Genomic DNA, 26549 nt, shown 5'->3' with positions numbered 1-26549 from the left:
CTTTCGCTTGCAAGCGAAAGTCGTTAAGCCAACGGTTACTACGGAGGATGATACTCAGGCTACCTTCTTCCTCCCTGGATAGTTCTCTGCATGGTAGCTATAGTTAGGACCAGTCCTGATGTCCGTGACACGCGTGTGACTGCACATGGTCCAGTTCATAGAAGTAGATTTTGTTGCATTGTGTTTTTCTTGGTTATTTAAACCTTGTATTTTTCCTTGTGTGTGAGAGTAACAAAGCCCTACCATGAGACAGATTTTGTTCAAGTTATCCCGGAGTGACATATTGTAAACCTAAAACCTCTATGATACACTTTCCCTCCCCCAATATGTCTGATGCCTAGTAGCGGATCTTCGGTTGAAATTGTAGTTGTTAGTTGTTGGGATTTTAGGATATCGTCACAAATCACCTTGCGATCGTCGTACGATTTTGATGTCTTAGGTTTTTGTAACAAAACCAACCACCGCGGCAAAAATCTAAGACAGCCGTTTACAGGAAGGACACGTGCATTAAGCTCACCCCCCACCCCAACCCCCACATGCCCTAAGTTATCGACCATACGGCAATCCCACCACGTATATGACCGTGTCCTAAACTGAAGGTTATCATTTCAGTGGCCACGACGTGCGACCCTATCTCCCCACCAATGTCCGGTTCCTACAGCTGCAGCATCGACCATCTCGGCAGGATGTCCTGTACCCCCAGCTGCATGGACGGCTTCGAGTTCGAGACTCCCCCGGCAGCCGAGTACGTCTGTGAGGAAGGGACGTGGTCACCTCCTGGACCTTATCCTAACTGCGTGTTCGGTAAGAACTTTGTGTCTACAGATGTATGTAGAGGCTAAGGCTGTTGATATTGCTGATTGGATAGTGTTGTGGCTCTCTGCGTCTCTCTGTCTCTGCCTCTTCCTCTGTCTCTGCCTCTCTGTCTGTGAGTTTAAGTGTATGCAACCCCACCTGTATGGATGGCTTCGAGTTCGAGACACCCCCGGCAGCGGAGTACGTATGTGAGGATGGGACGTGGTCGCCTCCCGGGCCCTATTCTAACTGCGTGTTCGGTAAGAACTTTGTGTCTATGTGTCGGGCACTTCATATATAGTTCAAGAGCTGATTTGATAGAGTTACTCCCTCTTTATTTCTCTCTAGTCCTCCCTTTCTCTCTATGTGTGTTTGTGTGTGTGTGTGTGTCTTTCCGTGGAGGTGTGTGTGTGTGTGTGTGTGTGTGTGTGTGTGTGTGTGGACTACATGTAAATAAAAAGATGCACAGTTTGCAATATTACGGTTATTTGTGGTTAAAAGGATTAAGCCACTTCTGGTAAGAATTATGATCATGTTTGGAAGCGACGATTGAACCATCAGGTCCATTTTCTACGTGTCATGTACATACAAGTCTAAACTTCAAATCATTTTTCCAGCGGGTCAGAAATGTGAGAAGATCCCGCCACCCTTCTGGGGTTCGTACCACTGCCAGACGGACCACACAGGCACGGAGCGTTGCTACCCTTCATGTATGGAAGGTTACGAGTTCGAGTCCCCGCCAGCAGCAGAGTACGTCTGTGTGAACGGCCAGTTCTCCCCTCCCGGACCGTACCCGAACTGCAGGAAGTCGGAAGGTACAACTTTTGCTTCACTTTGGGTGTGTGTCTATGTGTGTGTGTGTGTGTGTGTGTGTGTGTGTGTGTGTGTGTGTGTGTTTGTCTGTGTGCGCGCGTGTGTGTCTATGTGTGTGCTTGTATGTGTGTCTGTGTGCGTGTGTCGGAGTGCGTGTGCTTGCACTTGCGTGTGTAATCATGTTGATCTAAATTTGAGAATTATGAATTATTTTTTCCGTGTATAATTTAACCAGCATGCTTGACTAAATTACCATTACCATACTTTTGAGTTGCGATGAAATAGCACTCTTGCCCTTTGAAACAGCTAGTCGTCAACCTACATTTGATCAGTCCCAGAATATGTACCCTTTCCTGCGAAGTTTCAGTCCGTATTTGCCCCACTTTTCTCCCTCAGCCCTAGCTCTGAACGTGTCGGCCCCGGCCTGCCCCAAACTGGCCGCCCCCGTGCACGGCTCGACCTCGTGCCGAACCTTCTTAATATTGGATCCTTTGGAAGCCTTCCCTTAAATCTAACGTAAACTTGACCCTTGGTACATTTTGACTTTTCTGCCCCAGCCCTAGCTCTGAACGTGTCGGCCCCGGCCTGCCCCAAACTGGCCGCCCCCGTGCACGGCTCGTCCTCGTGCCGAAGCGACCAGCTCGGGACCCTTTCAAAGTCTTCCCTTAAATCTAACGTAAACTTGACCCTTGATACATTTTGACTTTTCTCCCTCAGCCCTAGATCAGAACGTGTCGGCCCCGGCCTGCCCCAAACTAGCCGCCCCCGTGCACGGCTAGACCTCGTGCAGGACCGACTTATCGGATCCTTTCGAAGCCTTTTCTTAAATCTAACGTAAACTTGACCCTTGGTACATTTTGACTTTCCTCCTTCAGCCCTAGATCAGAACGTGTCGGCCCCGGCCTGCCCCAAACTGGTCCCCCCCGTGCACGGCTCGTCCTCGTGCCGAACCGACCAGCTCGGGATCCAGACGTGCGTGCCGGCTTGTAACGCCGGCTACAGGTTCCCCACGCCTCCCGCCGCGGAGTACATTTGTCTGAACGGCTACTGGGCGCCTCCCGGCCCCATTCCCGACTGTGTACGCGGTAAGGAGTTTACGTCCTGGTACTACAAACTGCATGCGGAAAAGTTTTTTGCATGGACCTGATTGAAGTAGTGGATTGGATTAACGCGGTTTGGTTCTGTCGAGAGCATACAGATTTAGCTCCAGTATTATGCATGGGGAAACGTCTTGGAGACGTTTGTGAAATTCATGGTGATTTGCATGGACATGATCAAGATAGAGGATTTAATAAATGCACGCGGTTTAATTCAGTGACCAGCTACGCGATAGCCTGATATCCGGCCTTGTACAGCTTCCCAATCCCATGTCTTTGGCAAGACCGAATACAGGCTAACTACACACCTTGCAATATCTAAGTCATCCTCTCCCACAAATCTGCATGTATCTCCACGATGATATAGTTCCTTTCATTTTGATATTTCCAATCGACCCGGACCAAGCATGCGGAAAGGGAAAATCTATCTAAACTGCAAATGGTGGGTAGTTAGATTATTCGTAATAACTATGATGTCCATTCTCTTCACCCATCCCAGCGTCCCTGGGCATTCATATGGACCAGAATCCCTCCAGTATAATGCCCCTTTACCTCACCCATGTCGTTCGCATCTCCCAAACATCCATCCCTGTACGTCCCCCTGTCAAGTCCATGTCCAATCCTAACTCCCTTCTATTCTATACACCTCTGCATGTGGCAAGTCCTCCAACTCCGTGTCAAAATAAGGCATGAACTGAAAGAAAAGAACTTTTAATGAAGGAAGGTAAAGTATGCGTCGACGCCAATGTTTAACATACCAACGGACATGGAAGGTAGCATCACCTGCAACTAAGACGAAAGAGCCAAATCTGGTGGAGAATACGAGTCTCATAAGGACCCATAGGAAAGTGTTACCAAGTGGCACTTTTTGGCGGCACACATGGCCGAAATGCTTGTGTCCTTACCACCTAAAGGAATTGCAGACCATCTGCCAACTGTGCAGCGGACAGCGAGACTGTTTTTATACAACTGAGGTCTAACAGATTACAGGATTGCAGTGACCGTTGATGATTTTGAATTGAAACGGAATTGAACACGCGCTTACATACATGATAATACTGTAACGCATACATGTAGGATCTGGTGTCGTCATCGAGAACATCTTCAGATGCCAAGCCGGGAAACCTGGATCTCTTCTCCTCCGCTATCGTAACAGTTGGAAAGGTTTGACTTCACCTTTATTTTGTTTCAGATACCGTCACCACTACAACCGTGAAGCCCGCAACCACAGCAGCGCCACCAGGTACATACAGCATCCTAAATACAGAGGAATCTGAATAATCACCTTCGCTAGAAGGTTATGTTATCGGTAGCGTTTGTATGTGTGCGTGTACATGTATGTTTGTACATGAATGCGTGTGGATGAATAGCATAACTCGAGAAGGACTGAATGAATTGTATGGATATGTAGGTCATTCTTCGCGTGAAATTTTGAAATCCCAATTATGTATTCATATAACTGTTAAAAGTTCAATATTATACTCTAACCTTCACCGCTGAAATTATTTGTAGCTGAATAAAAATGTAGTACCGCTAGCCGATGTTTTGGTAGCTGTTTCCTACAGATGAGGCAGTATTCTACAAAGTCATCACTGCTGATGTTTTACAGCTGTTAACTCGGGATTGACGAACATTGGAAACGAGTGCCTGGGAGACACCTTATGTGGAGGTAATTCATATCTCTCTTCCATATTTGACTTTTTTTTGAGGGGGTAGATTTCTAGGAGTAATTTCCTTCTTTCATGGTACCTTTGTGAATATTTGATAGATTTGGGGCCACGTGTTTCATAATCTGTTGTTCATGTATTAACACAGACAGAGTGACATGCTCTGCGTGGGGAGACCCTCACTATACAACTTTCGATGGGAAGAGGTTCAATTTCCAGGTAAGAGATGTGAAATGTATATACCAGTTGTATACTAAACTTTAGATGAAATCACTGTAAACGTAAACCTATTTGTAACTGCCTTATTTTGAAAGCTTTTAATGAATGAGTAAATGAAGACCTTTATTGTACATTTATGCTCTCTAACAAGCTAAGTACAGGTCATCATCATCATCATATCGTTCCGTGCTAGTACTGCAGCCAGGCCACGGTCTTCTCATTAGCTTGAGTATAGATTGCAGTTCCTAGAGGTTCTAAAGGCAAATTGTGCGATGGTGTGATATACAATTAAAATTACAAAGTCTAAAGTATACCAGTATGTACAGGTTCAACTTCTTCTCGCTTCTTAAGACAGTTGTAAATGTAAAGGCTGATGGAGTTTAGAATACATGGTTTGTCTAATTGATACTTATTATAATTTTCAGGGCAACTGCAAGTACGTTCTCTCCAGAGGCATGGACTTCCAGGTCTCTGCCCGGAATGTGCACAGGAGAGGGAACACTCGCGTGTCGTTTGTGGACGCTGTGGAGTTCGAGCTGTACGGGAACATGATTACAATCACCCAGGGCAAGGAGGTCTACGTAAGTAGTGTACCCCAATTCTATCATAGGACATGCTCATAAGAACGAAACATCTGAACACTTATTACTGCCTTATGCGTCGATGAAGGTTAGTCATTCAGATAATAAGATACACCGTTTCAGATGGCCTTATGAATGACAAAAATATGTTTGTTTCGGTCATTTTTCTCATGGCAGATTCGAGAAACTATCTGGGCAAACGGAAAAAGTAATTGGAATATTCTGTCTTTAGGAACATTTGTGAGCATTGGAAATTGCATTCATATTACCGTTCGAAATTAAGAATGCGAAATTTGAGAGAAAACAAACAAATAGTCTAGCATAGTATGAAATGCGTCTACTCTAGTCAAAAAGCTTATAGCTCTTAACTGTTCAAAACTTGTTGGCTTCGACTTCTTTTATGAGACAGTGGAAGTCAATGAATCCCACCTTTTCTATAATGTGTATATTGTCCACTTATTAGGTGAATGGAGTGAAGTGGAGCCTGCCCATCTGCCTGAACAGCCTGGCGTCCATAACCCAACAGGGAAACAACATCGTGATTGACACCGCTCTGTGCGTTACCGTGACGTATGACGGCAACCATCGGTACGTCACGTCATGTCGTGTATAGCCGGGTTCACCAATGCGTGCATTAGCTGATGCATAGAATACAGACTTTCTCGTCGAAAAATGAAAACAATTTAAGAATCTTTAGCCCTGGAACGCTTTCAGGAGTTTTTAGAACTTTCAGGAGTTTTTAGAACATTTACAAGCTTTTAACCTTTTAATAGTCCCTTGTTGTAATTCTTTAAAGTTTTGTCAATTTTTGATACAGCGTCACAGTGGAGCTACCTCCTGAGCTCGCCTGGACTGTTGGCGGTCTCTGTGGCAACGCTAACGGTAACCAAGGAGATGACCTCATCAAGCCCGACATGACCCCGGTCACGGACCCTGTGGAGTTCGGCAACAGCTGGACGGCCCTTGATGACGTCAGGTGGGTAATTATTTCTAAAATGATTTTAAAAATCGTCTTTAACATTCATCCAACAATGTATTGATAGAAGAAATAAGAAAACAAACTAAGAATCTATAACAATGTACAGTACGCTTGTATGGTACGTTTAAGAAAACACTGATTACTGACTGACCTTTGTTTTGTCTTAAACTGCTTTTGTAGGACTGACAGCAAGGTATATTTAGACCTTGTTTAGATTGCAACAGGGACAATAAGATTTGGACACTAGGCAGCTAACTGATATCGTGACCACATACATATATACAGTAGAAGGTGGCTCACATGTATTCAAAGCTGGATCACATAAGCACATGCCATGTTTTGAATATACATGAATAACGAACATTGTTAAAGAATCAGATGACTAGAATAGATGTGTAGGAGAGACCGCTAGACAAGAAATATATTTCTTTTGTATCCACGATGTTGATAACTATAAAAACGAACCGAAACGTTGATTATGGATAAAGAAAGTATTCCTTTGACATCTTTGCTGTTTGCTTTTTGGACAGACGAGGACAATGTGGCACTGCACTCAAGTTAGATTAACAGTGCCGTATAAACAGTACAGAGAGAATATGAAGGTAGTCGTTTTCTTTTACCTCCCCGACCGAAGTCAGGTACCCAGTATGGTGAAGTGAGGAAGGTCGTGTTAAGTGCCTTTCTCAAGGGTACAACGTCGGGAGCAGGGTATCGAACTCGGGACCTCTAGATTCCGAGCCGAACGCTCTACCAGTTACGTTCTACCAGCTCTACCAATATAGAAAACTTTGACATTCGTACTTCAAATTCTACTTTCCCCTTCAGTTGCCCTGCACTGCAGGCTGACCAACAGTTTGACATCACCCAGGCTGACCAGGCGTTTGTACAGGAGCTGGAGAGTCAGCAGTTCTGCGGACATCTGCAGGACACCAACAGTCTCTTCAGCGCCTGTTTCGCAGCTGTAGAACCTACGGAGTACGTAGAAACATGTGTGTACGATATGGCGGCGTCTGGAAGCACCAGCGAACACAGTCTCATGTGTGAAAACTTTGAGGTAATCTAAGCCTTCACTCTTTTGGTTCGTTTGTCCGTACGCTTTTTGATACGTTTTCAGCCATGTCAGCATCTTCACGTAGCCTGAGTACCATCCGATTTCTACCGGGGCTTCCCTAGAGCTGCGGGCGCAAGGAGACCCGGTAGAAATCGGATTGTAACAAGTCTATCCTCTAGAACTGTAACTTTTGCTTTCATGACATACATTGTCATCAGCGGTTGAAATGATAAGGTTTAATGGAAACCCAGCTGTCTGTTCGAGATGTATTCTCTGAAAGAATATTGTTTTTGGTATAACATGCCCTGTCCTTATTGTGTAGGAATACGTCCGCGTATGTGCAGCGGCTGGTGTTCATATTGACGGATGGAGAGAACAGACCGGCTGTGGTATGTACATTTTCTACATGCTAACCTAGCATTATTATATGTACTCCATTGTGTTATGTTCTCAGAATGTTCGCGTAACGTATACATAGGCATAAAAACGTTTCTGTGATTCCCAGTATAGATAGTACAGCATTAGATATTTTCAGTGTTGTCTATGGAACTGGAATAATCGTCAAGATGGTCATTGACAAATCTGCAAACTTATGACAAGATTTTAAACAGAATACACACAACTACAGTTCGTAGCTTGGGAAGCTTTAGAGACACACTTTGTCTCTTCATCAACCCGGTAGATCTCGTTTTGCTTTCGAACTGCCCTCTCACTTGACAGGACACAGTCATAGGTATCAGACAGTGGCACGCCTGTTCCTGTAAAGACTTTGTTGTCTTCGTGTCTTAATGGTCTCCCTCACATGTACACCTCTCGCAAACCATTCGTGATCCTGATCAAGTAATGTTACCATTATCCCAGATTATGTTATGCTTTTCCTTGTTGATCATTCTGCCATCTCTGTCTTTCCATCTAATGTTTCCCCACAGACCTTCAGTGTCCACCCAACGCCCACTACTCGTACTCCACCTCGGCCTGCCAGGACAGCTGCCGGACCCCGACTGCCTCCTCCACGTGCGGCCTGCCCAATGTGGAGGGCTGTGAGTGTGACACAGGCTACATCTGGAGCGGCATGACGTGTGTCGAACCCAGGGACTGCGGATGTCTGCATGAAGGAAACTACCACACCGTGTGTTCATGATTTTGTTTTGTTCATTTATGGTGACTAATAAATGGTGGTTAATAAAAGCAGAAGAGGTGTGAAGACTGGTTATACTATTCTTAACAACCTGAATAGCCTTTCATAAAGTGAAATGGTTTTTTGTTTGTATCTTGTAAAGAATATAAAGAATATAAATCATTTCATTCTGTTTTAGAGACTTTTCATTTAAGTCTAGAACTTCGATATCTAAAGTTATCTTTCGAGATATGTAGCAACCTACAATGTTTATTTATCAAAGTAAAATGTCTTTCGGAAGATTTCACCCTCCTCAATGTGTATTCCGGTATTTGGGCCAACCCGTTGCTGGATGTGCACATAGCTAGTCTTGGAATCTTCTGACGCATATAGCTTATGTAAGTGTTAATACCCCATGACTTTGTTTTCCAGCTCGGAGAAGTGTGGGGCACAGAGGACGGTCGGCAGTGCGAGTGTCTGCCGAACTGGCAGGTCAGCTGCGCTCCTATGTCCTGTCTGCCTGGGGCCGAGTGGGGTCTGCAGGACGGAGTCTACGGCTGTCACCTAAGTACTTACAAGTCATTACATTTGGATAAATGCTTCAAGAATGTCTGACACAAACCTTGGCATTATAACACTTAATGTAACCCCCACAGCAATGCGTAATGTTAGCCATTGGCACCGATAAAACTGCAGAAGAACAGATTCTTCATGTCATAACTGTTACAGCAGTTACTGTAGTGTTTGTTTATAGTATATTCTGCTTTGCTTTTGCATTGGTCTGGACGTCCTGTAGCTGCAGTATTTCTTCATGTATCTCCAGTTCATTCTGTTCATCGTGAACTCCCGTAGTTTTTTCTCTAACCGCAGTGATCCTAGTCCTCTATTGAGCCATTCATACAATTTGCATGCCCGGACATCGTTAAAACCGGTGTCTCGGAAAGTTTTAACGATTTTGCTTTGAGATTCCAGTTGCTACAACGAATATAACGCAAACTCCGAGGCCAACAACGACTACCACCCAATGTCCTAAGTCCATATCTTCTATCGATCCATACAATACAAGACAGGACATCATCAAAATTTCAATGGTGAAAAATTGTCACAATTTTGAATTGCAGTTGCCACAACGACTATAAAGCCTACAACGACTACAACGCAAACTCCTAAGCCAACAACGACTACAACCCAAACTCCCAAGCCTACAACAACACCGACACCTACAACTACGCCCGCCGCGGCACCAACCGCCGCCTGTGAGATGCAGGCTGACATCGTGTTTGTTGTCGATGGTTCCGCCAGCATTCCAGCTATCGAATTCGAAAAGGTAAGTGATGCTATTTTAGATAAAGATGTTAGTATTGAAGAACTCATCTATAGAAATTTGTATGGCATAAGACATCTCTTGAATTGTACACTTGAAACGTTTCCAAAATTCTCCTTTTTCCTGTCAAACGCTTGTCATTGTTGTACAGTTTTGTTTTTGACATCTATGATACTTATTCATTGACTTAAAGGCAAGAGATATCATTTGATGAAAACTCGAAAGAGCTAGGATCGTCTTACGCCAATCATAGCTGTGCTCTTATACCATACCTTCCTGTTTCTTTAGGTGAAGACATTCCTTAACAACGTCGTCGGTCACTTCGACATCAGCCCCACAGCTACCCAAGTGGGAGTTGTCCAGTACAGCTCGTCTCCGCAGCAGGAGTTCGCTCTTAACGCGCACAGCTCACTGCTCAGTCTGCAGCAGGCCATCAGTAACATCGCTGTCATCAGCCGGGGGACCAGCACTGGTATGATAGAGATTTTCTATGACTTTTTTTAGTATTATTTTACGAATCATATCGTCAAAGGACAGGCGTTTATCATTTTGTAGTACGTTTTGAATTGTTTACAGTGCCTTTTACCTGCCAACAAATGAAACTTCGTAGTTACCCTAGTTTTGATAGCTAATCGAGCAAAGCATCGTCAGTTTCAGTGTTGGTAGCAGTCAATCCGATCACCAGACTGTCTAACTACATCCTTATTATATTTCTATATCGTGTATTGCGTCGTACAGTTATATGTCGTTCCGGTCGTTTAACGGCCAACTTCCTTATAGTGGGACACTGTATGTATTATAAAACGCTATTGCGACCCTTCAATATAAGAGACATGTACGAAATCTCTGTCCTTTTATTGTTAGGTTCTGCCTTGACGTTTGCCCGTGACCAGGCCCTGACGGCGGCTAACGGTGCCCGGCCGGGAGTGCCCAAAATCGTGGTGGTGGTGACGGACGGCAGGTCTGGGGACGATGTGATCCTCCCCTCTCAGGTAACAACGTACCGTCCCGTTTATTACTGTTCTGTTTACTTCTTACAAGTATGAGTGGCCACTTAAGGCTTTGGTTCCAATTGGAAGATGGAGCCCTGCCGGGTGGCTCAAAGGCTGTTCTTTGGCACTTTTGGGCTTGAGCCCTATACGTGGCCCCATGGGACACCTTTCGACTCTAGAGGTATTATTGGTCCCGGCCGGGACCCGGGTTGAATTTAAGTCGGAAACATAAAGACGCAATGACCTAACCGTGGAAAACGCCGAGGTGACAGCTTTTCGGGACAAATTTGTGGCCGATCGGGGCTACATCATTGACGGGCATCGCCGCAATTGTGACCTAAACCTAAGAAGGCGAGAAGTAGGACAAGAGAAGACAGTGTCTGTCTACGGATTTGTCTGAAATTGAAATACCTCCAGTATGCCACGAATGAGACTTTACAAGAACACATTGAATTTATTATTCTTACTTACAGGGCTTACAGAATCTTTAATTCATAAGCCAATGGAAAAATAAAATGTCTGTGAAGACATTATTTTACAATTTTTTTTCAAAATGAAATTATCATGACATCAATCATAATGTCTCTACTGTCATTTAACGTCGTCACCTGTTATTTACTATCAAGTTGTATCGCTGTAAGAGTTGATACTATCAGCAGTCCGACATCTTCTGTTGTTTACTAACAAAGCAGTTGTTTATATTTACTATAGAATCTCCATAACGACGGCGTGATCACGTTCGCTATCGGTGTGACAGAGAGTATAAACTACCAGGAGCTGTCCGCCATTGCCGGCAGACCGGATCACATCTCTACTGTCTTCGACTTCGACGCCTTGGAAGATATCATGGAGCCCCTGTCCTCCCAACTTTGCGAAGGTAAACCGATTGCATGATACTTCTCGTAAAGTCTCATGAGGCTATGTGGCTTTCGTCTAGTGAATGATCGATAACATATTACAGGCCAAAGCGTTGTGAAGAAACGCTACTCTCAGAACGGTCCTCTCCCCTTTCCTCACGTACATACCTCAGCTAAGAGATGTTGTCACGGTCTTTGTCGCCATAATCCTGTCATCATCATTCTGCTAAGAATTATACATGGGAGCCACAAGCAAGTGATGCAAGCATACATTACTGAAGTTGTGAATGATTAGAATATTCTAGTATAACATTGTTTTAATGCAGTTCAAATAGTAAAATAAAGTAGTAAGTTACCTGTCATGTGTCAAGTGGTAAAATGTAGCTTGTCTGATTGTTATTATCAACGCAGAATTCTGATTACTTGTTTCACTGACTATTAGCAAATAACGCGATATTCAGCGAAGTCCTTGGTAAGTCCATTGCCAACGCTTGACAACAAGTCTAGCAAAAATTTCATTAAGGCTAAAAGTCTTATTCTCTTAATTTATTGTGTTTCAGTTGAGACCACGACATTGAAACCTACAACGACTACAACCCAAACACCCAAGCCGACAACAACTACCACCCAAACACCAAAGCCAACCACTACTCCAACGCCGCCTTCTCTCCCCACTCCTGCGCAGCAAACAACCACCTTGAAACCTGTAACACCTCAAGAGGATGCACCAAGTACGTCACTTGACTTCGACTTTATTGACGATGAGACAAGTCATTACCAGGGTCTGCCTAGGCAGCTTTGGGCTGGTAGCGACAGAACCAACAAAAATGCGGACGAACATACAAGGAATTCATTACAGGAAACAATACAATATAATGAAATAGAATAATCAATAACTATAAAATGGCATGCGACTACACTTCAAGCACACTTCACACTTCATCTAGTACATACGTCACAATTCAAGCTCATGTCATACATTAACATACGTCACATTTCGAGTACACCTCGTGCAAAAGTCACATCATCTCGTCACCTCGTATGATGTTTTATATAACAAAGTTCTAATCAAATATTAAAGTCAATAAATAAGAGGCAGTTAACGTTGCCTATAGGATCCGCTTCTGAAATCTAGTGTCCAGAGTCTGAAAAGATAGTCTATAATGAGAGTAAAGTAGAAGATAGTCTTAACACTTTTGTTCAGGCCTTGTTGGTTATAGTTAGATATGTGACTGATTTATCCTTGACCGTCTGTTTGGAACAAGGAATTCGGGAGTACAGAGGTCTTATGATCGGAAATTTTGGTCCAAACCTGCATAACATATAGATAGATTCTGTTCTATATGGAAAAGCAAATCAAATAGGCTAATATTTTCCTTTCCTGTTACAGTGTCCAACGATGTAGTGAACATTGGAAACGAATGTCTCGGAGACGTGTTCTGTGGAGGTATGTAATCATAATGTTTATATCTAGTATTCATTCCTATTTAGTGGTTGTACAAATATAACGTTTCTATTTGATAGCAAATAAGAACATTTTCTTTAGCGTTGCCTTGAAAACATGAAATTCAATGCTTCACCTGATGTTTTTAAACAAAGAAAGTATAAATAGCCTGCTTAACATTGTCCTTGAATCACGCCTGACCACCAAACGATCGCATAAAATACGTTTTTTTAGATTAACACAAATGATAAACGTTTTTTCTTTCACATATGTGTACAGACAGGGTCACGTGCTCTGCCAGGGGAGACCCTCACTACATCACTTTCGACGGGAAGAGGTTCAATTTCCAGGTAAAGAGTGATGACGCTAAACCTTGCCACTTTCGTCTTAGTAATATTTGTGTCAAGTTCGTTTAAAAAGCTTTCTGTACTCCTTGAAAAATTATTGTTCATAAACTGATATGCTGCGTTTGACTTATGACTTATGCTAATGCAGCCTGTACACTTTAACTAAATGATTACAACTATTGTTTTCAAATATAATCAGGAGTTCACCTGTACCTCACCTATATCTCAGTTGTATCTCACCCGTATCCCATGTGTATCCCACCTATATCTCACCTGTATCTCACGTGATCCCTCATGTGATATCTCACCTGTATCCCATGTGTATCTCACCTGTATCCCATTTGTATCTCACCTATATCTCACCTCTATCTCACGTGGTACCTCGTGTGATATCTCACCTGTATCTCACGTGTATCTCACATGATCTCATCTGTATCTCACCTGTATGTTTCCAGGGCAACTGTAAGTACGTGCTGTCCAGAGGCAAGGATTTCACGATCGCTGCCAGAAACTACAACAGGAGAAACAACATGCGGGTGTCGTTTGTGGATGAAGTAGAGTTTACCTTATATGGGTCCACCATCACCATAACCCGGGACAAGGAAGTCTTCGTGAGTATGCTCATCTTTGTTAAGTTTTCGGGATTATTTTTAATTTCAGATTTAGGTTTGCTTTTTTTTAAGTACCTTAACCCTATTCAGACCGGGCTTTTTTTGGTCATCCCTGGACGGGGTAGGGGGTGGGGGCTTTTGAGGCCCTCCACTTCTAAGTCCTATAACTCTTGAACTACGTGTTGTATGGCCAAATTTTTAGGAAATGATATACACATAATGTCTGAAAAGTAGTGGACTTCAAGTACCTGTTTATCTATGTTGATCCTTCAAGAAATGAGGAGATCCCAGCTAAAATATTATTAAAACATAGGCATATACATGTAACATTGTTTCACTGTGTAGCTAAGAAACATAATTCATGCTTACCATAGGTGAACGGAGTAAAGTGGGCTCTGCCCTGCTGTATCGGAGGTTTCGCGTCTATCACCCAACAGGGCAACTACATCGTGATTGACACTGTTCTGTGCATTACAGTCAAATTTGGTGCGAACCACCAGTAAGTCTTCTCTTCATTTTTGTGTAGTATGGTGTACGTAGAAGAAGACGTTGGCATTTATCGTAGCCATAGTTGTAGTTATGGTGAGGTTTATTTACAATGTACTTATTACTAAAAAATTCAAGTCATATAATCTAACATCATTACAAATCACAAACAAAATATAGTACCATAGTGCGTTCATATATCTTAGTGCTCTTCTTGGTCTAGCTTAAACCTCCCACGTCAATTCCAGCGTTATAGTCGAGCTGCCAGCGCATCTTGCCGGTCTGGTTCACGGTATGTGTGGCAACGCTAACGGTATCCAAGGAGACGACCTGGTCAAACCTGACACGACCCCGGCCACGGACGCTGTGGAGTTCGGTAACAGCTGGGTGGCTCCAGACGACATGATGAGGTTTGGACTCTTCGTATTTCAATTAACACACGGCAAAGAAATAAAAACCTCTCTAGCAATATCATTGTGCCGCCACATATTTTCTTTTGAACAATAATAGCTATTTTAAGAATTACTAATGGTTGCCAAATCGTAGCGTAAATGTAAGTTGTCTTTTGTTAAGTGCACACGTTTGCAATCATTGACACATTTTCTCACATTAAAGGATCTGGTATCACACTCACTCACTCTCTCGCTCACTCACTGACTTAGTCACTCCTGACTTACTCACTTACTCACTCACAGTCACTCACTCACTCACTCACTCAATCAGACGTGTTGTTCGGATACCATATGTTAAAGAAAGATGGCAAATAGTGATAAAGGCCGCAGAAGAATAGAATCGATGTCTGATGCAACTTGTGTATCACGTATCTCTTTAAAAACCTGGTACTGCAGTTATATCCTTGGCAGTAAGACCTTTAGAAAGTCAAGATATCCGTATCCATTCCTCCCTCCAGTTGTCCTACAGTTCTGGCCGACCAGCAGTTTGACATCACCCAGGCTGACCAGGCGTTTGTACAGGAGCTGGAGAGTCAGCAGTTCTGCGGACATCTGCAGGACACCAACAGTCTCTTCAGCGCCTGTTTCGCTGCGGTCGAACCTACGGACTTTATTGAGGACTGTGTTTACGACATGGCGGCGTCAGGAAACACCAGAGACACCACCCTTATGTGTGATGACTTTGAGGTAACCTCAATGCGACAAAAAATTGACTTGAAAGTTGATCTGTGTTGGTAGAAGTCATTTTTGCACAACTTTAACTGCAATATCCAACACAAAAATTGGACAAATTTTTGACTGAACAGCACCTGTTCAGGGATGGTTGTAAAGGTCTGACGGTTGGAGCCATAGACTACTGCAACTAGTTGAAAACGTTGACTTATTTCCTTTCTATAGCTTGCGACAGGTTGGAATTTGTACAGTGTAAGAGAGTGTTCCATAAATACGTCCTACCGCTAGAATATAACTTTCTGATGCCAATAAGATGCCATCAGAAGATTCGGCAAACTTATGATTTATTTATCTATTAATTCATCTGCTTGCTTGTGCCCAATTATTCAAGGTTATTCAACTAGCCATTGGTTATTTTTAAGGGCTAACCTCTAGAAGGAATACAAAAAACTACATAAAGCAACTACATTAAGCAATTACTAACACGTTTCTTAAGTAGAATACAGTTTACACTCTTACATCTTACAAACCTTTTCACATAAGATGTTCCGTTTCTTTTCTTCAGGGTTACGTCCAAGAATGTGCAGCAGCTGGTATTCATTTGGAAGGCTGGAGGGAACAAACCGGCTGTGGTGAGCTTTAATTGTATTTTTGTATAAACAGTTTGTTATTGTTTGTATTTGGTATTTGTCATTTGCATTTATCTCTTTTCGTTTAGACTTAGGCTTATCAAAACAGAGAAAAAAACTAACCCTAACCCCTAACCCCCAACCCCTAAAGCCTATAGCTAACCGCAACCCCTAACCCCGACCCCCAAAACCTATAGCTAACCCTAACCCACACCACTCTAATGGGATATGTTTTGATATATGGATCTTTTGTTCCATGTTACGTGCAGCCCTACAGTGCCCACCCAACGCCCACTACTCGTACTCCACCTCGGCCTGCCAGGACAGCTGCCGGACCCCGACTGCCTCCTCCACGTGCGGCCTGCCCAATGTGGAGGGCTGTGAGTGTGACCCAGGCTACATCTGGAGCGGCATGACGTGTGTCGAGCCCAAGGACTGCGGATGTCTGCACGAAGGGAACTACCACGCGGTATGTGGCAATCTTTTATTAGTGCATTGTGAAACGTCTCATTGGTTCCAAGAAGTTGTCAAAACCTGTTTTGAACTAATGTTTGAGCACTCCTTTAATTTTTTACTAAATTTGGAAGGACCTATGGATTTTGTCAAGATAGTTGGCACAGGTGTTAAAGAAAAGTGATCGTACCAAAACATTACTGAAGGAGTAAGTAAACGTTCCGTCAAGTTTGTTACCCCCCCCCCCCATTGTCTTGGTTGAGTGAACCTTGTTAATTTCAGAACCCCTCAACCTCTTTTTGATACGATGACCTATTATCCCCTAAATAGCTTCACGGAAGCAATTTTAAGGCCATGAGATGTGATTTAGGTCATACTCAAAATTTCAAAAGTTTAAACTTAAGTTGCAAGAAGACCTTTTCTTCGTATGGTAAGAAGCAAACTATGGATGAACTATAATTGTAAATATTACAGTGTTAACCTAGCACAAACTCTGTCCATTCAAATAAAAAAAGCTAAGTAAGTGTGATATTTTATGGTATCTTATTACATAGCTAGGGGAACAGTGGGGAACAGAAGACGGTCAGTTCTGTGAGTGTCAGCCGAACTTCCAAGCCAACTGCGCCCCGATGTCCTGTCTGCCTGGGGCTGAGTGGAGTCTACAGGACGGCGTCTATGGCTGTCACCAAGGTAAGTGGACATGGGAGTTTTCATTCCTTTTTTGGCGTTTTGTAGGTTTCTTTTGGCGAGGTTTTGTTTTTCAGTGTTTGTTCCCTTTAAATACCATTTTAATTTTTGCTACAGTTCCAACGTTGCAGCCAATAACAACTACAACCCAAACACCAAAGCCGACAACAACTACCACCCAAACTCCCAAGCCAACCACTACTCCAACGCCGCCAACGCTTCCCACTCCTGCGCAGCAAACAACCACCTTGAAGCCTGTAACACCTCAAGAGGATGCACCAAGTACGTCACGCTTCAAGCATACGTCATACAGCCACATACGTCATATTACGTCACACTTCAAGCACACGTCATACATCTACAAACGTCACATTTGGCGTATACGTCATACAATTCTCAAAGTCACACCTCTCGTGCAAGCATGGTATTGGCCACCTCGTGTGATGTTTTATATAACAACGAATAAAAAAACAAAATCATTGCATAAGAGGCAGAAACGTTGCCTGTAGGATCCTCTTCTGAGAACTAGTGTCCAGAGTTTTGCAAAGTCTATAAGGAGAGTCCAATAGAAGATAGTCTTAAAACTATCGTTTAGGTCTTGTTGACTGTAGTTAGATATGTGACTGCAGTAATCTTGACCTTCTGCGTGGCGCGTTGGTACACCCGATCTCTCGATCTCGGAAGTTAAGCAACGCGCGGTCCGGACAGTGCTTGGATGGGGGACCAACCAAGGATGTCCGGATTGCTGTAGCCCCACGAAGCTTTCCACGAAATCGTCTTCCGGGAGGGACGTAAAACGGGGGTCCCGTGCTTGAGGAGGTGCCTCGACCACGTTAAACAGCCTCATTACTCAACACATTGGGTACCTGCCTATGGCACTGGCTGCAAATACACCCGATATTATAGAACAAGGAATTCGGCAGTGCAGAGGTCTTAAGATCAGAAATTTCTGTCCATAACTGCATAACATGTAGATAGATTCTAGACAAGACCGTTCTAAAGGAAAGCAAATCAAATAGGCTAATATTTTTCTTTCATGTTACAGTGTCCAACGATGTAGTGAACATTGGAAACGAATGTCTCGGAGACGTGTTCTGTGGAGGTATGTAATCATAATGTTTATATCTAGCATTTATTCCTATTTAGTGGTTGTACAAATATAACGTTTCTATTTGATAGCAAATAAGAACTTCGTCTTTAGCGTTGCCTTGAAAACATGAAATTTAATGCTTCACCTGATGTTTTAAGACAAAGAAAGTATAAATAGCCTGCTTGACATAGTCCTTGAATCACGCCTGACCATCAAAAGATCGCATGAAATACGTTTTTTAGATTAACACAAATAATAAACGTTTTTTTTTTCTTTCACATATGTGTACAGACAGGGTCACGTGCTCTGCCAGGGGAGACCCTCACTACAACACTTTTGACGGGAAGAGGTTCAATTTCCAGGTAAAGAGTGATGACGCTTAACCTTGCCACTTTCGTCTTAGTATATATTTGGGTCAAGTTCGTTTAAATAGCTTTCTGTACTCATTGAAAAATTATCTACTTGAGTTTGTTCATAAACTGATATGCTGCGTTTGACTTATGACTTATGCTAATGCAGACTGTACACTTTAACTAAATGATTACAACTATTGCTTTCAAATAGAATCAGGAGTTCACCTGTACCTCACCTGTATCTCACCTGTATCCCATTTGTATCTCCCCTGTATCTCACCTGTATCCCATGTGTATCTCACCTGTATTTCACCTGCATCTCACTTGTATCTCATGTGTATCCCACCTATATCTCACCTGTATCTCACGTAATACCTCATGTGATATCTCACTTGTATCTCACCTGTATCTCACCTGTATCTCACCTGCGTGTTTCCAGTGCAACTGTAAGTACGTGCTGTCCCAAGGTGTATAAATAGAACCAGGTGTTCACCTATAACTTACCTGTAATTCACCTGTTTATTTTCAGGGCAACTGTAAGTACGTGCTGTCCAGAGGCAAGGATTTCACGATCGCTGCCAGAAACTACAACAGGAGAAACAACATGCGGGTGTCGTTTGTGGATGAAGTAGAGTTTACCTTATATGGGTCCACCATCACCATAACCCGGGACAAGGAAGTCTTCGTGAGTATGCTCCCTTTGACTAACTTTTCCGGTTTAATTTCAGGACGAGCAAGTCAGGCCCTCTATGCTTTGTCTGAGGCCAGGTGCAGTCTGCTATTTATGTTTGCTTTGTTTCTTTATTAAGTACTTAAATGTCTACGTTGATCCTTTAATCACTGGAGACATCTTAGGCTAGCTGGAAGATGGTCAAAACAAGTACTTGTATGTCCCAGTATATGGATACTTTACGCACATCTTAGCTGGAAGATGATGAAAACATCGGCATATAACATTGTTTGGCACAGAGCTAGCTAAGATGTGTATATTGATGAAGCATGTTTCCTGTTCACCACAGGTGAACAGAGGGAAGTGGACTGTTTATATATGTTGATCCTTCAAGAAATGAGGAGATCTCAGCTAAAATATTGTTAAAACATAGGCATATACATGTAACATTGTTTCACTGTGTAGCTAAGAAACATGATTATCATATAGACAGGCCCCGCGGACCAATCAGAAGTCCCCGTTCCACGTTGGTTATGACGCCGTAACACAAAGATTCAGGCCAGGCAGGTGTGTATCGCTCCTCTGATTGGTCAGAATGAATCGACACCGGTGCCGGTGTCGATTCATTTTGACCAATCAAAAGTAGCTTTACACACAAGAAAGTAAGGTATATGCAGGCATTGACCAATAAAAAGGAGCAAAACATATGCCAGAGTAGAGGGAATAAGTACAGACTGCAAGGGGGGATGGCTCCTTCTAACATTGATAATGAGTTTTGTTGTTCTAAAAAGCCTGCAATGTTCCGAATATTTTCTGTGGAAATTTTTGGTTTCAAAATGCATTGTGTAATCTCCTTACATATGCATGTACCAAAGAACAAATGTGAATTTTCAGAAATTTGACAAAGGAATTCACACGTATAGTACCAAGAGATCTATGCGTCATACAGGAGTTTGCAAGTTTGGGTAGGCAATATGATAATAACGTTAATGACCCGCCTGTTCCTCGGTGTACATGGTGTCATAACGCTATAACCACCGGTTTTATTCGGTGGTTATAGCAAAGGACCAGGCGTTATGACACCATATGCACCTCGGGGCGGGTCATTAACCCTTAATTCATGCTTACCATAGGTGAACGGAGTAAAGTGGGCTCTGCCTTGCTGTATCGGAGGTTTCGCGTCCATCACTCAACAGGGCAACTACATCGTGATTGACACCATTCTGTGCATTACAGTCAAATTTGGTGCGAACCACCAGTAAGTCTTCTCTTCATTTTTGTGTAGTATGGTGTACGTAAAAGAAGACGTTGGCCTTTATCGTAGCCATAGTTGTAATTATGGTCAGGTTTATTTACAATGTACTTATTACTAAAAAATTCAAGTCATCTATATCAGTGAAATAATCTAACATCATTACAAATCACAAACAAAATATAGTACCATAGTGTGTTCATATATCTTGGTGCTCTGCTTGGTGTAGCTTAAACCTCCCACGTCAATTCCAGCGTTATAGTCGAGCTGCCGGCGCATCTTGCCGGTCTGGTTCACGGTATGTGCGGCAACGCTAACGGTATCCAAGGAGACGACCTGGTCAAACCTGACACGACCCCGGCCACGGACGCTGTGGAGTTCGGTAACAGCTGGGTGGCACCAGACGACATGATGAGGTTTGGACTCTTTGTATTTCAATTAACACACGGCACCTTCGTTCTGTATCCACATCATTGTTTAGTTACATATTTTTTTTCATTTTGAACAATTACAATTATTTTAAGAAATACTAATTTGTGAAATCGTAGCGTAAATGCAAGCTGTCTTTTGTTAAGTGCACACTCACTCAGTCACTAACTCACTTTCTCACATCAAAGATATGGCATCACACTCGCTCGCTCGCTCGCTCACTCACTCACTCACTCACTCACTCACTCACTCAATTAATGACAAATAACGATAAAGGCTGCAGAAGACCAGAATCTATGTCTCATGCAACTTGTCTATCTTCTTCTGTTTATAGATCTGCTACTGCCGCTGCATCCCATACAGACAGTAAAACAGAGAAAGTCAAGATATTCAAATACGTTTCCACTTCTTTCTCCAGTTGTCCTACAGTTCTGGCCGACCAGCAGTTTGACATCACCCAGGCTGACCAAGCGTTTGTACAGGAGCTGGAGAGTCAGCAGTTCTGCGGACATCTGCAGGACACCAACAGTCCCTTCAGCGCCTGTTTCGCTGCGGTGGAACCTGTGGCCTTTATTGAGGACTGTGTGTACGACATGGCGGCGTCAGGAAACAACAGAGACACCACCCTTATGTGTGATGACTTTGAGGTAACCTCAATTCAATAAAACTCTGACTTAACTTGAAAGATCATCTGTGTTGGTAGAAGTCATTCCTAAAATAGTTTAACTGTAATATCCAACACAAAAATTGGACTCACCTAAATTTTTGACTGAACAGCACCAGTCTTTGTCAAGGAATGAACAGTCCACTGATGCGGTAACGTCACGTTATACAGATAGAACACGTGTCTCAGCGAGCAGTAGATCATAAGTAGCAGAACGTTTTTGGCGCCATCTCTGTTTAAGGTTGGTTGTAAAGCTCTGACGGTGGGCGCCATAGACTACTGCAACTAGTTAAAGACAAACTTCGACTTGTTTCTTTGGCTTGCGACAGGTTTAAATTTGTAAAGAGTAAAAAGGTGTTCCATGAATACCCCCTATCACCAGAATATAAATTTGTGATGCCAATAAAATGTCATCAGAAAATTTTTCAAACTTAAGATTTAGTTATATACTTATTCATCAGTCAAGGTTAACCTACTAGTCATTGGCTATTATTCTGGGCTAACCTTTAGAATGAATACAAAATAACTCTATAAAGTAATTACTTTGGATTACAATAACATTTTACATTCCTAAATCTTACAAGCTTCAGATATTTAGTTTACATACATATGATGTTCCGATTCTTTTCTTCAGGGTTACGTCCAAGAATGTGCAGCAGCTGGTATTCATTTGGAAGGATGGAGGGAACAAACCGGCTGTGGTGAGCTTTATTTGTATTTTTTGTATAAACAGTTTGTTATTGTTTGTATTTGGTATGTGTCATTTGCATTTATCTCTTTTCGTTTAGACGTAGGCTTATAGAAAAAAACCCTAACCCTAACCCTAACCCTAACCCTAACCCTAACCCTAACCCTAACCCTAACCCTAACCTTAAACCCTAACCCTAACCCTAACCCTAACTCTAACTCTAACCCTATCCGTAACCCTAACCCTAACCCTAACCCTAACCCTAACCCTAACCCTAACCCTAACCCTAACCCTAACCCTAACTCTAACCCTAACCCTAACCCTAACCCTAACCCTAACCCTAACCCTAACCCTAACCCTAAAACTCTAAAACTCTATCCCTAACCCCTAAAGCCTAACCCTAACCATAACACTAACACTTACTCTAACCCACACCAATGGGATTTGTTTTGATTTATGGATTTTTGGTTCCATGTTACGGTGCAGCCCTACAGTGTCCACCCAACGCCCACTACTCTTACTCCACCTCGGCCTGCCAGGACAGCTGCCGGACCCCGACTGCCTCCTCCACGTGCGGCCTGCCCAATGTGGAGGGCTGTGAGTGTGACCCAGGCTACATCTGGAGCGGCATGACGTGTGTCGAGCCAAAGGACTGTGGATGTCTGCACGAAGGGAACTACCATGCGGTATGATGCGGTATCCTTTTGTTAGTACATTATCGATATCTTCTTGGTCTCATGAACCTGTGATGTCTTGGACGAAATTAGGGCACCCCATTTTTATTTGACGCACCTAAAACCCTCGTCAGGATTTTTGACACAGGTACTAAAGACAAGTGATCGTTCGAACACGTAACACTAGCAATAGGTCAAAGGTTAACCCTGTAAATAAATCGGTACTTTGTATTTGCTCGGAACTACAGTCAAACCTGTATTAGGGGCCACCTCTAAAGAGGGGCCACCTGTCCATAGTGGCCACTTTTTTTCGGTCCCTTTGGTATTTTATCTACAAGTTACCACCTCTATACAGAGGCCACCTGTCTATAGTGGCCAAATTTGTCCGGTCCCTTGAGTGGCCGCTATAGACAGGTTTGACTGTACGGTACTTTCTAATAGTTCGGAACTACGTAAAGATACCAACATGTCGTTATTTAGCACCCGGTTATACTTATAAGTTTTGACACGATACGCAGCAAAAGAATAGGCACAAACTAATGTAACCATACGATTTTGTACAAGTGTTTCTTTTTTTGGTGATTCAATAGCTTGGAGAACAGTGGGGAACAGAAGACGGTCAGCACTGTGAGTGTCAGCCGAACTTCCAAGCGATCTGCGCCCCGATGTCCTGTCTGCCTGGGGCTGAGTGGAGTCTACAGGACGGCGTCTATGGATGCCACCAGGGTAGGTGATATTTCTGTCACTTTTACTTATTCAATTCAATAGTAGCTCTTAACCGATCAAGCGTTATATAAGGCTAACGTCACATTTCTAAACTGGGGCCCTACCGGGCTTATTGTGGGAACGAAAGATATAAACGTATGAATATTAACAAAGAATGACTATTCTCTTTACGTCTTGTGTAGTTTAGTGACTTTTATATCAAACCTTTCGTTTCCGAAAGCTGGCAGGTCGGGCCCCAGTATGGAAAATGCAACGTAGGCCTAAGAAAACATTTTCTAAACAGCTGTCTTGAACATTCATTTTGTAGCCTTTCAGATTAATGACATCTTTCCATGTTTGCCACAGTTCCAACGCTGAAGCCTACAACAACTACCACTCAGACGCCGAAGCCGACCACAACACCCACTCCCCCTCCTTCAACCGCCGCCTGTGAGATGCAGGCTGACATCGTGTTCGTTGTTGACGGTTCAGCCAGTATTCCAGCTTACGAGTTTGAAAAGGTAAGAGAATGATAAATGTAATTATGCTAGACTATGTTAATGTCCCATTTGCCAATGTTTCCTTTACTTTTACATAGACCTTTAAGTTATTTGTAAGCCCTCAGGACTTGTTGGGATAGGTAGAAGTTATTCTCGGGACTTTGAAACAAGAGCTTGAACATAACCATGGTTGACGTTGTACTGCAATTAATGGAAACCTCTTATTAAGGTTTCATGAGCCCTATTTCTCCTCTGCTTACATCGTTCTAAAACGCTGTGCTGCATTTGCCATCTGAAAATCACTTCAAGCTCCTAGGATCCAAACTTTATCATCGTCAATCGTCAACGCGTCTAGACATAATTTGATGCTATCTCGGGAAGCTAGGTCATGTTCTAGGTCTTCTGTTTCAAGACGTTTTATACCTTCTTATCTTTCAGGTGAAGACGTTCCTTAACAACGTCGTCGGTCACTTCGACATCGGCCCCACAGCTACCCAGGTGGGAGTTGTCCAGTACAGCTCGTCTCCGCAGCAGGAGTTCGCTCTGAACGCGCACAGCTCACTGGCCAGTCTGCAGCAGGCCATCAGTAACATCGCTGTCATCAGCCGCGGGACCAGCACTGGTACAGTACAGCTATGGTTTAACCCTATCTATCTATTTTCTATTGCAAACCTTTCCCTCATAATTTCCAAACGGCTTCGTTACGATTACCAAATTTGCAGGAATTTAAGACAGAAAGAAGTAATTTAACCTTATTCGATCTTTCAGTTTTTGCTCGTCTTTCTTATTGTGGATTCAATCAGAATCGGACAAGACAGAAGAAACTCTCCGAGTTTCAACAGTTTTCGTCAGAACCAATATCACAATAAGGACATACTATTATTGTACCAACACACAGTTAGTCAAAGACGTTTCACGTTCCGTAAAGTATTTTAGTGCCCACAAGATGTTGATTTTTACGCCTTTAAAAATATCAAAACATTTCTAATCAAAAGTCTATACCTTAGTAACGACTTGTCTAACATATCCTACAGAGAAGAAGATATTATGCTGAATGATAGATTGTTTTATGACAAAGTATTGTGAGCTCTAAAAGTGAAGCTGAATCAAGTTTGACATATTGTGTCCTCAGGATCTGCCCTGACGTTTGCCCGTGACCAGGCCCTGACGGCGGCTAACGGCGCCCGGCCGGGAGTGCCCAAAATCGTGGTGGTGGTGACGGACGGCAGGTCTGGGGACGATGTCATCCTCCCCTCCCAGGTAACAATGTACCTCCCCTAACATTCGTTTGTTGAGATAGAACAAACGGAAACACCTTAGCTGACGATTAGGATCGTCTTCTTCCCTGTGTCGCTCGTCTTTGACAGTTAACACGCATTTAGATTGCTGTGTTCGATCCTAAACAAGCAATAGGAAATGTGACATTTAGTGAGGATTTGCCTCAAGCAATATGTGTACAGGGCAACTGTTCAGCTCAGGCCTGACTTGCTGCGGTAACTGTTTGTTTCCCTGGCATATTCTTCATTTGATTTTAGGACTACTGATAAACAAGATGTTTATCTTAATACTGTAGAATGTCCATGGCAATTGTGTGATCACGTTTGCTATCGGCGTGACAGAGAATATTAACTAAAAGGAGCTATCTGCATTCTTGTTTTGTTTTACTAAAATGTTATTTGAGACTGTACAATCTCCATAACGACCGTGTGATCACATACGCCATTGGCGTGACAGAGATGATAAAGTACAAGGGGCTATCCGCCATTTTATGTTGTTTACTGACAAACAAGTTGTTTATGTTTACTGCAGAATCTCCATAACGACGGCGTGATCACGTTCGCTATCGGTGTGACAGAGAGTATAAACTACCAGGAACTCTCCGCCATTGCCGGCAGACCGGATCATGTCTCCACTGTCTTCGACTTTGACGCCCTAGAAGATATTATGGAGCCCATATCTTCCCAGCTGTGCGAAGGTAGTATTAGTTGGTATTTCTTCCCATGCCTTGATAAATAAATGTGTCAATAATAAGTCAATCTGTTATTTCATCAAGAAAACTATCAAGCAATGCATTTAGGACCATATCTTAGACTACGTCGTGTCAGCTTTGGAAAGGAAGACGTAAAAAACTAGTATATACATCGTTGCCTGGAACAATTTGCGCAAAATATTGACAATGGTGTCATTAGATATACTTACGGCTATCGTTAAACCATTGTGAAAGCATCATGGTCCGCATAACACATGCATC

At 43.0% G+C, this 26549-nt stretch overlaps 1 protein-coding gene across 1 annotated transcript; it reads left to right on the top strand.

Annotated features, from left to right (window-relative positions):
• The first annotated feature begins 618 nt into the window (after positions 1 to 618).
• On the top strand, positions 619 to 26314 carry LOC118404319 (IgGFc-binding protein-like). Its single transcript, XM_035803387.1, has 41 exons — positions 619 to 804; positions 1413 to 1610; positions 2484 to 2693; positions 3898 to 3948; positions 4315 to 4374; positions 4521 to 4591; positions 5017 to 5172; positions 5636 to 5760; positions 5990 to 6148; positions 6977 to 7205; positions 7525 to 7591; positions 8132 to 8331; positions 8752 to 8887; positions 9441 to 9646; positions 9932 to 10115; positions 10508 to 10635; positions 11347 to 11512; positions 12053 to 12223; positions 12883 to 12939; positions 13216 to 13286; positions 13739 to 13894; positions 14269 to 14393; positions 14629 to 14790; positions 15291 to 15519; positions 16070 to 16136; positions 16403 to 16602; positions 17141 to 17276; positions 17391 to 17555; positions 18319 to 18375; positions 18655 to 18725; positions 19246 to 19401; positions 20520 to 20644; positions 20893 to 21054; positions 21486 to 21714; positions 22366 to 22432; positions 22906 to 23105; positions 23684 to 23819; positions 24165 to 24319; positions 24737 to 24920; positions 25431 to 25558; positions 26108 to 26314. Exons 1-41 carry the CDS (start codon positions 645 to 647, stop codon positions 26312 to 26314), a joined length of 5922 nt encoding a protein of 1973 aa, XP_035659280.1. The 5' UTR covers positions 619 to 644.
• Positions 26315 to 26549: the final 235 nt, after the last annotated feature.

This window comes from Branchiostoma floridae, chromosome 17 (genome assembly GCF_000003815.2).
Source record: "Branchiostoma floridae strain S238N-H82 chromosome 17, Bfl_VNyyK, whole genome shotgun sequence".
Taxonomy (NCBI): domain Eukaryota; kingdom Metazoa; phylum Chordata; class Leptocardii; order Amphioxiformes; family Branchiostomatidae; genus Branchiostoma; species Branchiostoma floridae.
Note: the sequence above shows the minus strand (reverse complement) of the source record. Positions and strands in the feature narration are given on the sequence as shown.